At 44.4% G+C, this 14,428-nt stretch overlaps 1 protein-coding gene across 1 annotated transcript in view; it reads left to right on the forward strand.

The window, feature by feature from the left end:
* The window catches only part of LOC146808862 (phospholipase A2 inhibitor and Ly6/PLAUR domain-containing protein-like), an 88,805-nt gene that overhangs the window by 35,790 nt on the left and 38,587 nt on the right, over nt 1-14,428 (forward strand). Inside the window, exon 3 of the mRNA XM_085614793.1 lies at nt 4,377-4,526. Coding sequence (XP_085470919.1) covers nt 4,377-4,526 — 150 coding nt within the window. The remainder of the gene's footprint in view (nt 1-4,376; nt 4,527-14,428) is intronic.

A 14,428-nucleotide genomic window follows, 5' to 3' on the forward strand; every position in this document is an offset into this window, starting at 1 on the left:
TAACACAAATAAAAGGCAGTGTCATTTACAATGCCAAGAGCTCAAAATCTCGCAAATGCGAGACCTATTGCATTGCAAATGCTTGTTCCTTCAAGGCTTCGATTACATAGCTCATTTAAATGCCTTCGTGGGTTTAGCGATGCCCAACATTATGTAAGGTTTTTCTACAGCTGCACGTACTAGAGAGGCTTAGGAGCCGCGCGCAGTGAAATGTATGCTTCTAAGGGAAAAAAAAAGAAAGTCAACAAAGAAAAACATTTCTTAGAAACGGAAATCCTACACCTGTCACTAATACCACGGGGCCTCGAGGACGGTTGGCAGGGACGGGCCGAGAAAGACGAGTAGGTGAAAATCAAGCTTTACACAAACCATACTGCAATGCAGAATATACGCATTCGAACGAAACATTCAAATAGTGCACAGAGGTAAAACTCGGATCATTAAAATACATGTGAATGCAGCGCGAACTTTGCCAACAGAGTCTGATAAACTGATCAAGATGCCAATGTGGAGATGTATCGAGCTCTTGAGGTCACAGAACGGGAACTTGTTCAGGGTCGAGTGAAACATTTTACCTTCCAAGGACAATCAAATAGCTGCTCTTGATTTCTGTAACACTGCTTCCTAAACACCCTAAGAACGATTTACATTGCACAGCTCACGAACTAGGATATGTGCCAGGTGTCAGAGACTTTTCACAGCGACAGCATTTAAGTGGGCTCAGCACCACTCCCAAGCATATGTGAGATACCAAAAGCTACATGTACAATCTATTGAAAGCAAAGCATATTAAAAAAGCACTGGCAAAACCAAACGGTTTGCTTTTGCATAGTGGAAAGGTTGTTACCAAGCTTCACTAACAAACCACAAAGGTAGAGCTGGGACAGCAGTAGTGCAAGGCTACCTAATATAAACAGGCAAAGGGCAGGGGGCAGTGCTGGGTGCCCTTACATAAGTAACAGTGAAAACCGTGCACCATGCAGTGCGACCACACACCCCTGCGCCTCCCCTCCCCCTACAGCAGGACTTCAAGCTTCCCTCACTTACACAGAACATATACAACACAAGGAGCAGACTTCACTTCCTCTCAGGCAAGTACAGCATGGAAACACTAGCTCAAGTTTCCCTACCTCACAGAACAGAACCATGTCAGGCAGCAAACGAAGGTAACGGCAACTCCTGGGTGTGGAGCGGAGGATGCGGGTTGTGTGTGTCCTGGGAAAAGAGGGGAGAAGGGTATCTCTTAGGAGGCGGGCGAGGGAGGCAGGACAGGGGAGGAAATAGCCATAAGAGCAGGGGTGGGGAAACTTGAGATCCCCGGGACAGACAATAACAAGCGTTGGCCGCGCGAGCGGCCGGGGACGTAAAATGTGGTGGGGGAGGGGGAGAAGCGGGAGTTGTATGTGCGCGTGCGTCATCGCGATCGCTCTGAAAGCGAAAGTGATCGCGATGACGCACACGAGTTTTCAAAGTGCTGCTGGTGGCCGGCTGCGCGCGTGCACGATCGCATGAACGCAAGCGTTAGGCCAGCCAGCAGCACTTTGAAAATCCCACATACAAAATGTCTCTTCGAGCCTTTGGCTCAGCGAGACCTAAAAAGGAAGCAAAGATTTTTGAAATGTCCGCATACTCTGTGAGATGAGTATTGCAATCATTATCAGTGAATTGTGGACTAATCTTCAATTTTTTTTCAATTGTGCAGTGAGAAGGGACCTGCTTTTCGTCTTGCTCTTAACACAACCACTTAATTTAGAAAAGGGAGTATCCGCCTCTGGATATAAAAAGTGTTTTGAGACCGACTACTTCTCTGAGGCTTGTAGTGGGTTACAGGTCTACTGTTATAGGTTCATGTCAAATTCCTCATTTCTCCCTCTGGGGAAGGTCTATTCAGATTTGCATTTTAGCTTAGCTAAAACTGGGACTCATTATGATGTCCTCTAGAGAGGCCAGTCTGCCCATCCAGAGTGTATGCAGTCAAAAAGCACACAGGTTGAAGGATCTTGGAGAAAGACACGGAAAGATCAGAGCTTGCAAAAAAGCACACTAGTCAAAGGAATAACAGATCAGAATTGGGGCAGATTGGGAGGAGCAGCTATAAGTAGTTTTATGGGAAAGGGGTTAGCTAATCTCTAAAAAGATAAAATGGGGTGAAAGAGTCTCACAAGGTTGACCAGCTGATGGTTGTCTTGAGAAGTATAGTCCAGCTGACCAGCAATGTGTTGGAGAGTCACAATCCAGGTCAAACAGGGTTTTGCAGAAAGTCAATGAACGGAGAAGTACTGTTGCATAAACAGTGGATTATAGCTGCCAGTACAGTGGCCATCAATATAGTTACTTAAAGCTTGCATTCTAATTTATAGTGCATGAAGTGCTTTTACACGTGGAAAGCATGTTCCATCAAAGAATTTCTGCAACCATCAGCAAATATCATTAAATGGTCTGGAGGTGTCCTGTGGTAGTGTACAGTGCAGATGTCTGCTTCACCATACATGGATGCTCCAAAAACAGGTAATCTCTCTGCTTTTTGAAGGTCAAATCACATAAAAGGTCCTTTGAGAACCCCAAGACTTTTTTTGAGATGCACAGATGAAAAGAGGGATTCCTCTTTTCTGACACAAACCTTTAGTACTGAGAACCATCACTAGTCTCCACATTACAAGTTGGCTGCTGCATTGTGCCTAAAATCATTGAGGTACTGACTTCTACCTTCAATCCTCTCTAATTGTATTAACTCAAATGTCAACTTTATTGTTACAGAAAGCAAAAAGCAAAAACTTAGTTATAATTAGAATCCAAATTCTTTAATACATCCAATATTACAATGTGTATTTAAAAATTAAGACTTCACAGCACAATTAAAATTAATCAAATGAACAATGACAAGTTCTAATACATAAGGGGCACACAGCATCTAGACCTCTCTTTTACAGCAGCAGAATGTCCTCCAAAAATAGCACATCTTTTAGAATGTTGATGACAAAGAAAGCACACAATCTCATAGCATGTTTCATGTAGTAAGGTAACGCTAAAATGTAACTTGTGCATTAAACCAATACAACTGCTCATTTTCAAAACAACTGCTAAAAAACAATATTCACTGGACAGAAACATGGGTAATGCAACTTACTGCAATGCACTGTGCAACATGACTATCACAGAAACTGATGTTCAGCTCATATTCTTGTAATGTTGCAGAAGCTCATCAGTTCTTACTTCAACTACAAAGGTAAACTGTGGCTGGAGCTGAATTTCAATGATTTTTTGAAAACTAAATGAAAACAAATTGTCGTGCACAACATTTAATGCACTTTTCAAAATGTGGCCTTGTAGTGGATTTGATAACTGAACTAACCTTTGTAATACACGACTTTTTTAATGAAAACAATTTTTTCTCAAGAGTGACATATGGACATCATGGTACGTGGATGATGTACGGTTACTCTTTATCTAACATGATGTCTTTTTATCCTCTATCCAATGAGAGCAAGAAGAATGGATCCAAGGGCAGTATTTTGGATCCTTATTGTGTCTGCTTTCTCCAAAGTGCTGGATAGAAATCTAGAGAACAAACCACTATAATCTAGTTTATATTGCACAATTGGAAGTGCATTTGTGTTTTCAGTTGTGTATGGGTTTTATCATATCTATGAGTGTGTCAGAACGTTTTTAAAATGCAGTTTTGTTTTGTTTTTGATCACCTGTGTTCCCTGTCTGCTATTTGTGGCAGCCATCCTATCAGGGACATCTGCTGGGGATCATATGCACCATCTTTGTGAGATGGGGCTGTGCAGTATGTAGCCCAATACCTATCAGCAGACAATTCAATAATGGGACATTGTGAAAACATACTAATGTTGATGACAATAACTACAGAGCAGGTTGACAAAGAAAGTCACTTTGAGTCCTAAGTGTACAGTATTACATTTGAGGTGTCTTTCAACTTTTCACAAAGGGACTCCGATGTGGGATAACCTCATAGTTAAAAAGCAGAAAAGAAGGTAGAAGAAGGTAACCAATGAGAATAGAAAGAAAGGTGTTACGCATCACATAAAATATAATGCACCAGATTACGCCTGCTTCCAAAACACCCTCACAAGAACTATACATTTGGGTGTTTTGAATGAGCAATTGCATTTTTGAATGAGGAGGACTCTGGACAGGACTTTTCACCCTGAAGGAGTATGTGACATAATAAAAAGGAAATTCTTTACCAGAAACACATTTTCTACCATGTTCCGGTCTCATCTTGAGGTTTGTGTGTCGATATCAGGAAGAGTCTGCCTGTTGTGATGGCCATGGAAGGCGATGCCCTGAGGTTGCTTTGGTCAGTCTGGATTGCATACAAATGCTATTTGTGTTCTTCTTTTCATATCCAGAGGGAATTGGCTCATTTTATACTTCCTTCAAGAATTGCTCAGCTTTGAGAAACGAGAACACCTTGTACAGGAGTGCAGTAAGAAAAAGCTTTTATCAGCTGAAAGTCGAAGTCTGCCAAACAAGTGGCTGCAGCAAAAATCCTCTTGACTGTGAGTATTTCATCTTTATGACATTCTCTTCTCTAACATTTGACTTTTCCCTCTCTCTATTTCCCTTCCCTTTATCTCTGCGCCAGCATTTCAGAATCTTTTCCTGGCTCCTGGCCATGATCGCTTGTTACATATTACTTATTGGTCGGCCTCAAAGTCTCTGTCAGCAAGCTATCGTCCAACATACTCTAGTTCCTACTATCTTTGCCAGCTCTCTAACCCTCATGTTCTCTTTTTTCCAATTGAAACCAGATCAGTTGAATTCAATAATGCATGATTGTGTTGCCTTATTGCCAAAGTTTTGCAGTTTCGTATTTGTTGTTTTATTGCTTTTGTAGAAGGCTTTGGTAACCTTAGCTTGTCAAAGCAGACAGGTATGCAGCTGCACTTACTACTGTCTTCTGTGAGAAGGTTTCTTTAGAGAAGGAAGCATATCTTGTGTTAAATCTCCTCCTTGTTCCTTAGGCCTCAATCTCTTTGCTGACAAATGTGGCTTTGCTCCGCTCTGCATCTGTGCCATCCTCCCCAGCCCGAGAGCATGCAAGTGAATAAATGAATAAAACAGTACTTGCAGCATGCGCTTATCAACCCGAGGGTTATTCAGGTGCTGTGTGAAGTGGAGCTACCCGAACAGCCAGGTTTTGAGTTCACTCCTGAATATGGCGAGGGAGGTAGTGGTTTGGAGATGGAAAGTGAATTTGTTCTAGGCTTTAGCTGCGAGGTGGGAGAAAGGGCGTCCTCTGGTATGATGGATGTGGAGGACGGTGGCGAGGGGCAGGGAGGCAGACTGCAAGTTTCTGGTGGACTGTTGGAAGGTCAGGCGGTTGTACAGATATTCTGCTCCTGTGTTATGGTGGGCTTTGTAGGCATGCGTGAACAGTTTGAATTGGCTTCTCTTCTTGACGGGAAGCCAGTGTAGGCTATGGAGGTGCTGGTGATGTTGGATCATTTGGGCAGGTCCAGGATAATTCTTGCTGCAACATTCTGGATTGTTTAGAGGTGCTTGAGGAGGAAGTGATGGATCCAGCGTAGATGGCATTCCCCTAGTCAAGTCAACTGGTGAAGAGGGCTTGAGTGATAGTTCTTCTGGTGTTGGTTGCGATCCATAGAAAGACTTTATGGAGAATTCTGAGGGTGTTGAAGCAGGTTGAAGCAACCAAGTTGACCTGTCATGTCATGGAGACATCGCTGTTGAAGATGATTCTGAGGTTGCCAGTGTGGGTGTTGGTGGTGGGTGCTGGTCTGAGGGTGAAGGGCCACCTGGAGCCAGATCATGGTGAGGTTTTCCAAAGAGGAGAACTTTGGTTTTGTCGGTGTTGAATTTGAGACAGTTGGCTCTCATCCAGTCGGTAACTTCAGTCATGCCTTCTGGAAGTTTTCTCTGGTATTGTCCAAGCATAGGAGATGATGTTGAGTCTGTGGTTGCGAGCGATGGATGGCAGTGGAGTCATGCAGACATTGAACAGTGTGGGGCTGAGTGAGGATTCCTGGGGTATGCCACAGATGATTCTCTTTGGGTCAGAAGTGTACAGTGGGAGACAGATATTCTGAGTGTGTCCTGTGAGGAAAGAGGACAGCAGCTTGAGGGCGTTGCCATAGATCCTGATGTGGTCTAGTCTTTGGATGAGGAGGTGGTGGGAGATGGTGTCAAAGGCCACTGACAGGTCAAGGAGGATCAGGGCTGCTTACTCGCCGTGGTCATGGATGGCTCTGATGTCATCCGTGGTAGCTATAATGGTGCTTTTTGTGCTGTGGTTCAAGCGGAAGCCAGATTGGGAGGGGTCAAGCAAGTGGTTGGAATCCAGGTAGTCTGTGAGTTGGATGTTGATGGCTTTCTACACTACCCCGGCTGGGAAGGGGATGAGCAATATGGGGCGGTAGTTCTTGAGTTTGGATGGGTCCACTGTTGGATTCTTCAGAAGGAATTCTACTTCAGCGTGCTTCCAGGTTTCTGGGAAGGTGGCAGAGCTGGATGCCGAGTTGCTGATGCTGGTGAGTGGAGGTCTGATTTCTTTGTGTCCGAGGTTGAAGGTGTGGGGGAGTGGAGGCTGGTCAGAGCTCCAAAATGGTTGGAGGATATGATAGATGTTGTGCTTTTGGTGCAGTGAGTTGTCCAGTCTGTCAGGATGTCAGCGGGAGATTGGAAGGAGAAGCAGGGAGTTCTGGCTGTGGCGGTTGGTGTTCTATGTTTTTGTAGATGTTGGCAATCTTGGTGTGGAAGAAGTCGGCAGGTGAGTTGCAGAGGGACTGTGAAGGTTGGATGGCCGAGTTGGTGTCTTAGGGGTCTTCAAGGTGGAAATTGACTTCGTTGAGGAGGAGGTAATGTCTGGATTCCAAGGTGAGGGGGCAATGATTTCAGAAACAGTGTTGCAGAAGGGAGGTTGAGGTAGAGGTGGTCTGTAGGTGAGGGTACCTCTGACGGTTGAAGTGGCGTTGGTATATAGGTAGTAGTAGAGGTGTTCCATGTCGGGTGAGAGAAGGTCATCGGAACAAGCGGTGTACCTGATGGTTTCCTTGTGGATGACGGCAATTCCTCCTTCAGACCTGCCTGGCCAGTCCCTGTGAGTCATTTTGCAGCCGGTTGGCGTGGCAGTAGCTGCATCAGGGACTGAGGAGTCCTTGAGTCAGGTCCCTGTGAGTAACACTGAGGGGGCTGGTGGTGGTGGCCCAGAGTTCATTGGGGTGCTTGGTCAGGGAGTGGACGTTGAGTAGCATGCATTGTAGTTTAGGCTGGTGGTTGGTGGTCTTTGTAGGGGTATGTGGTAGTGTGGATTCGCAGGTGAAGTTGCAGTGGAGGCAGTTGAAAGCTCCTTTGTTTTTTTTGGGTGAGCAGGTGAAGCAGAGGGCGCTGCAGCATCCTGGGTCCATTCCTCGGGGAGTGCACTGGAGTAGCGGTGGATGATGGGTGGGCCAGAGTTTCTCCTACTGGGCATGGTGGTGGCACAGACAGGCGCAGATGGGCTTGCCTTTGGTGCTGCCATGCAGCAGCTTGTCTTAAGTAGCCTGCAGAGGTGGACAGGGTGGTGGGCTGGTCTGGGGTAGAGGCCTGCAATGCGCTAGTGTCATAGGCTGAGAGGAATGGTGGCCAGCCGGTTGCCTAGCAACTGGTTGCTCTGTGCAGGTAGCTGGGTTGGCGTGGGAATCAGGGGCACCGATCAGATGGAGTCTGTTGTCCCGGAAGAGGCTCAATGAGGCTCAAATGTCACGTAGGAGAGCGGGATCGGGGTGACACACACAGAGCTCTGTAACAGATGTCTTTATTCTTCAGCATGCGATCACACACTGCAATTGGATTACATTATAACCGTTAATAGCCTCCCCACAAGTTACGTAATTCCTCTGTTGAGTACAACCAGAACAGCAAGGGTCCTATAGCACATAGTCTCATGACACTACATCTTCCACTTTGTGGAATAAAAAGTATAAACAACAGTCACATTATATTTTCTTCAATAAGTCATTGAGGTGCTCGCACTAGTCGGACAGGTCAACTGGTATGGGATGGTTAAGAGGTACTCTGACCATGCATTGATGGAACATGTTCTGATGCTTGATCTGGACTGTTAGGCGGGATTGCCTCATTCTTATTTGTAAGAGCTGACAATTGTCAAGGTTGGTGCTTACAGTGTGATGAGTCCTGTATGATGGACATTCCAAGACGATGTGCCATCGCCATGTGTACTTTGCACGTGACAATCTTTAGGGGATCGACAGCAAATGGAGTGTCTGTTTTCTGCTTTTATTTCTGCTAGACCAGGACCCAGACATCTTCATCGAAAACTGTTTTCTTTGCTAATCGACACCGATCGGTCTATATTTTCATTTAGCAATTTCAAGAAGTGTCTGTGACCCAAATCTTATCAGCATTCAAGGATCAGTCTATTGTCCCTGATGGCAGTTTGTTTCCGATGGCTCTCCCAAATAGCCAGGTGGCAAGACTCGGACCAGTTGTGGAGTAAGGAGTTGAACAATACCCACAGTGAGCTTAACACAGGGCTTGGTTTAACTCAATCCCCTCCATCGATGCTCAGCAATTTACCCATAAATAATTCCACAACACCATTGCTTTGGGGCCACAGAGGTGTACTGTTTTGATGCTTGACATTTAGTCCGGCTAGAAACTCCTTGAATTCTTTGCTATTGAAAGACAGACCATTGTTAGATCTGAGAAAGACGGGGATACCTCATGCAGCAAAGAGCTCATCGAGCCACTCAAATTAGCTTGTCATGAGTTATTGATGATATCTCCTCTACTAAAGGAATGCATGAATACTCATCAATGACTTCCATGACATGTCTGTTTCCTAGGGGTCCAAAGAAATCAAATGCAACTCTGTCCCAAAACTGTGCAGGAAGGCCAGACATTGTCAAAGGATGCTGCGTAGATTTTGGGGAAAGACTGTTGCGAATATGATACTCTTTACGTTCCCTCACAACTTGCTCATCTAGACGTGGGAACCACACTCGGTCTCTTAGGACTCTTTTGATGGCTACATGCCACAATGTCCTTCATGAACAAGTTCAATGACGTACTGTATTAGGCTCTGAGTAGGGGTGGGCGGAATTTGCGTAATTGCGTTCCGCAAATCTCCGCGAAACGGTAAAAAATCTCCGCGAACACGCAGAAATTCCGCGAACACGCGGAATTGCTTGTTTTCGCGATGCTTTTTTCCTGTTCACAATTGCTGTTTGCGTGCTCGGGGAGAAATATCTCGCGAACACGCCTTTTGAGAACGCGAACAAGCAAAAATTTCGCGAAATCGCGGAAAGCAGACTTTTGAGCAATTTCGCGTCCTCTACGGAACGCGAAATTACGCAAATTCCGCAAATTCCGCGAGCGGAACGGAGTTTACCGCCCAGGCCTAGCTCTGAGGTATGACTATTCTTGAGCCTCTCTTACCGTCCTTATCTACGCACATTCATCCTGTACATTTAAACATTTTTGAAATTCAACATTGCCAGCAAAATGTCAAGCATTGTTTTTCCACAATTGAGTTGAAATTATGGATAGGGCTTCAGGTGTGCTAGACCTCACAATGAAATTAATGTACTCTTCAGCAGTTTTGGATGTGTAACTGTGTCGATGTAGCGGTACTCGTGAAAAGTAATCAGCAGGGTTCTGATCATTACCCGTCTTGTGTACAATTGCATAGTCATACTCTTGCAGTCACAACCTCCACCTCTGAATGCGAGGGGGCATCTTGGCTGTAGGGTATCCAAAAATAGTGAGCAGTGCTTGGTGGTCTGTAATGATAGTGAAACGTTTCCCAAATAGAAACACATTAAAATGTTTGCAGGCCCACACTGCAGCCAGACTCTCCTCTGGCTGAGAATGGTCACATTCTGTGTCAGACTGGCTTTGATTGGCATCGGCCACAATATGTTTCTGAGCAGTCAAATAACCATTAGGTTGAGCAAGGATTGCCACCAGCCCCACCAGGCTCACATCTACTGTGATCACAGTCTGTAACTTGGGGTCAAAATAGGCAAATCTCGGTTACATTCTCAATTGCATGTTTTATTCTTTTGAAGCTTTAATCACATCCAGCAGAGCACTGGAAAGGGACACTTTGTGTTGTCAAGTTTCTCAATGGAGCACTCATAGTAACAAATTAATGAATGTAGCTTGAGCAATAACTGGCCATTCAAGTATTGCAGCATGGTGACATCTTATGGGGCGCTAATAGCCGACAGTGCTTGCACTTTATCTGGGTTAGGAGTCATTCCTCCATCAGAGAATGTGTGCTCAAAGATTTTAAGTTTGGTTTTGTGAAACTTACACGTTTCTGTATTCAGAGTGAGACCTGCATCAGCAAGTAACTGGCACACTAGCGTAAGATCTTTGTCATGCTCATTTTGTGCTGCTCCAAATAGCAGCATGTCATCACTGTGATTAAAACCATGCATGACAGGTTGAATTATTTGACATATACCATCCTGAAATATTTCTGCAGCTGACGACATTCCAAAACTAAAACCTTTTGTATCTGAACAAACCAACATGAGTTGAAAAAGTAGTGATGTACCTATAGTTTTCTACCAGCTTGAGTTAATGGTATCCATTGTTCAGGTCAAGACAGGAGAAGACTTTGGCACTGTTGATTTGCATGATCATGCCGGCTATGCGTGGACCAGAATGTCTTTTTCTATCAATTGCTTTGTTGGATAGCAACACAGCTGTGCACTGCAAATCCACTGTCCTTTTTTGGCACCACCACTATGGGTGAAAACAAAGGCGTAGGACTGGTGGTTTGCTCAATGATGTTATGCTTCATCACTGTTTCTAGTTCTTTCTCAATGGCTTTTTGCGAGTGAAAAGAGACCCTGCGCTGCTGCTGGGCAGCCGGGCAAATCTTCTCCTTAATGTGAAGTTGCACCTTCATTGTTTTCAGCATGCCTAGTCCATGACGCAACAACAGAAACTGAATCACAATTTCAGATTGAGTGAGGAGGTTGTTATTGAGAGATATCACTCCCATATCAGTAGCAATGGCAAAACTAAGTAGACATGCAACGGAACGATTTCCTCGAAGAACTTGAATCAGTGCTTGCTCCATGTCACATTGTCGTTGAGAATAACCCTTGAATCTGCAACAGTTTAATAGCGGAAGAGGTGTGGCGCCGCGGCCAGGGTGACTGATGCCGGAATCTGGGGATCACGGTTCGATCCCTGGCGCTGATAGCAGATTAGCCCAGCAACATGTGACTCTGGGCAATAGCTTGCTTAATCTTCCCGACGGCCCCCAGCGCCTAGAGACCCTTACGGGTGATTGTTCGCGCTTTACAAATGTGGAATATTATTATAATAGCAGACCACGGGTCCACCTTTATGTTTGGTGGGTTGAGGTGTAGCATAGAAGAGAGGCTGCTGAACTTTTTGACTGGGTTGATGTTAATCAACACACCACTGTCTCTTATGCAGGGTATGAGACAACAGTTGACTTTTATTGACTGATGTTGCCTTTTGGTCTTGTGGGCATGGTGAGTATGCATCATGAAAATTCTGGCATCCATATTAGTTTCTCTCTGTGACGTATTTGGTTTTTCTTTCATTTTGCAAACCATTATGAAGTGTTTTTCTTTCCGACAAACTTTGCATGCCTGTCCTATGGCTGTACATTTGCCTTCATGAGGTAAGGAAAACCCACATCGGAAACACAACCTTTTCTTCTTTGGAGACGTTGACTTGCATGTATCTACCTACTACTTGTGCTTGCTTTTCATGACCAACACTAATTAATTCTTCACTGTTCCAGCTTCCATATCAGCAGCTTGTCCATCTGCTCTTTCATAGGCCCTTGCAGTCATTAGTACTTTCTCTAAACTGAGCATCTTTCTCAACATGTCTCTTCTGATAGTGTCTGAAAGACATCCATCTCGGCTTTGAGGTGTATGGCTTCTTCCTCAGTAAATTCCCTACATTTACAGTGTTTGATAGGCATATCAAGTATTTCAACAAACTCATCCTTTGTTTCACCAGTTTGCTGTCTCACTTGATCAAAAATGTACCTTTCATAATTGTCATTTGGCTTTGGATTGAACTTGGTACCCAATACTTCTTTGATCCGATGGTCCAATATTGCCTTGTTAAGCACTTCTTTTACTTCATCACCATCAATGTTCTTTAAGTACTTAATGGTTTTTCTTATCGTCTAATTCTTTTAAAACATCTATGAAGTCACTAAATGTTTCAATCCATGCAGTCCACCTTGTGCCAATGTTCTGGGTTTTGGTGGTGTTAAATGGTGGTTTCAGGAATAGAGCTGAATCATACCTTGTTCTCTTTTCTACTGCACTTGAGAGCATATGCTGTTCAGACAACTGCCGCTTATCATTTGAACCTGTAACTTCTGCAAACACTGTCAGTATTCTTGCATTTGGGTCATCACGCCTTATCTGAGATTATAGATCGTCATCTTTTTTGCCGGTGAGTAACTGTTCCATTGCTCGCCCTTGGGTATTGTTGCGTTTTTTTGTTTTTAATTGACCTGGTTGTCATTGCCTTTTGCATTTTACTTTTTATTGATGACAGCTCTGTGCTATGATGTGGAACAGTATCTCTTCTTTTGGCCTTACCAGTGGGTTTCTGGTCGGCTTTCGAAATGTGCTACTCCTCACACGCCACCTTTGAACAGCTTCTCATCTATTTGGGTGCAGGTGGCATGCACAAGTAGTTTGCTGTATCATTGAAAAGGCTGAGGGAAAGCAACCTTGTTTCATTTGGGTTACGCATCCCCTACTCATCTACCTGTTGTAGCGTCTTTCCCAGCTCGGACGCATTCAAACAAGTATGCCACACACAGAGCTCTGTAACAGACGTCTTCATTCTTCAGCACACGATCACATGTTCCACTCCCAGAAAGTCACGTAATTCCTCTATTGAGTCCACCCAGAATTGAAAGGGTCCTAGCACATATAGTCTCACGATGTCACAGCATCTTCATTACTTTTTTTTGATCTTTAACAAAAATGAACACGTTTTTGAGATACTGCATGGAGTACAGAATTCTTCCAGACCAGATCATAGCCCCTTTATTCTCCTGATCTGCCCAAGGGAAGGAAGAAAATAAAATTATCTTACAATACACTTTGATGAAGGTCACAATGGTTCTGGTTGAATCATGTGTTGTTGCTTTCTTGTAGATGTCTGTGGTGTCAGTAGAGGAGCATGTATTTCCTGTTCCAGCTGATCCGACTTGTTTAGCTGTAAAACTCTATTTGTCTTCCTTTCATTTTGTTGCTGAGGGGTGGATATTATAGGTTCCTGCTATTGGATTTCCAGCTGTACTTCTGTGGGCAGTTGTGCTGAGTGTTTTTGAATATTTCTTTTCTATAGTAGGTCGACGCTCTGGTGGATTGGTTTTGTTTTCAGCTGTATTTTGGTGGGCGGTTGTTCTGAGTATTATTTTGGGATATTTCATTTTTATAACGGATCGAGCATCTATTAGTTGTGTTTATATAAGACAGTCTATGGTTTGAAGCAAATTACCTTGTTGATGGTCGCATACTGCATCAGCTGCAAGTGTTAGGGGAATAGGTGAATTGTTCCAGGGACATTTATCTAGTTTTGCAGGAGTTTCTGTCATTTACATAAATACAATAGTGTTATTTTGTGTATGCTCTATGTATGAATGTTTGGGGCTAAGGGCTGACTGCTTGTTTGTTGTAAGCCTGGGCAAAGCACTACGCTATGCTCGCGTAGTTTGCGAAGTTAGCGCTACTTCGCACTACGTGAATTGCACGTAACACAGTGCAAATACGCGTAGCATAGTGTTGCGTAGTGCAGCGGTCATTTTTTGCTTGCTCGCGGTCCTCAATGTCAAGTTGGCGACCGTGAGCAAGCCAAATGACATCCCGTCGAGACTTTTTCCTCGTTCGCGATCAGCAGCATCAAGTTGGCGATCGCGATCATGGAAAATAAACCTACCGGCGAGATTACCAACGCGAGGAGGTCAGGTTTCTCATTGCGAGTGGTCGCGTACTACCAGTTCATGTTGAGAAAGCTGCCGCTCGAGTAAAAATCTACTCGAGCAGCAGAAAACTACAGCTCGCACTGTGCAAGATGCCGTTTTCAATGATTAAACAGTGCCGGTTGCTTGTACGCACTGTGCAATCATTGAAAACGACATCTTGCACAGTGCGAACAGGGTACTACGCAGTTCGCGAAGTGCTACGCACAGCTCGCGTAGTGCGAAGCGCACTTTGCATAGCTACGCGAAGCGCTTCTTCGCGAACTACGCCCAGGGTTAGTTTGTTGGTGGTAAACCTACTTTGGTGTTTTCTTTATGATGTGTTAGTTCATCTCTCTTGGGATGTAGTATATTTGGATGCCAGATCTCCCATTCACTTTGACCTCTAATATGCCCATGACTTGGAACATGATGCAGCACTAAATACAACTT

The sequence above is a fragment of the Triturus cristatus genome, chromosome 7, assembly GCF_964204655.1.
Source record: "Triturus cristatus chromosome 7, aTriCri1.1, whole genome shotgun sequence".
NCBI lineage: Eukaryota > Metazoa > Chordata > Amphibia > Caudata > Salamandridae > Triturus > Triturus cristatus.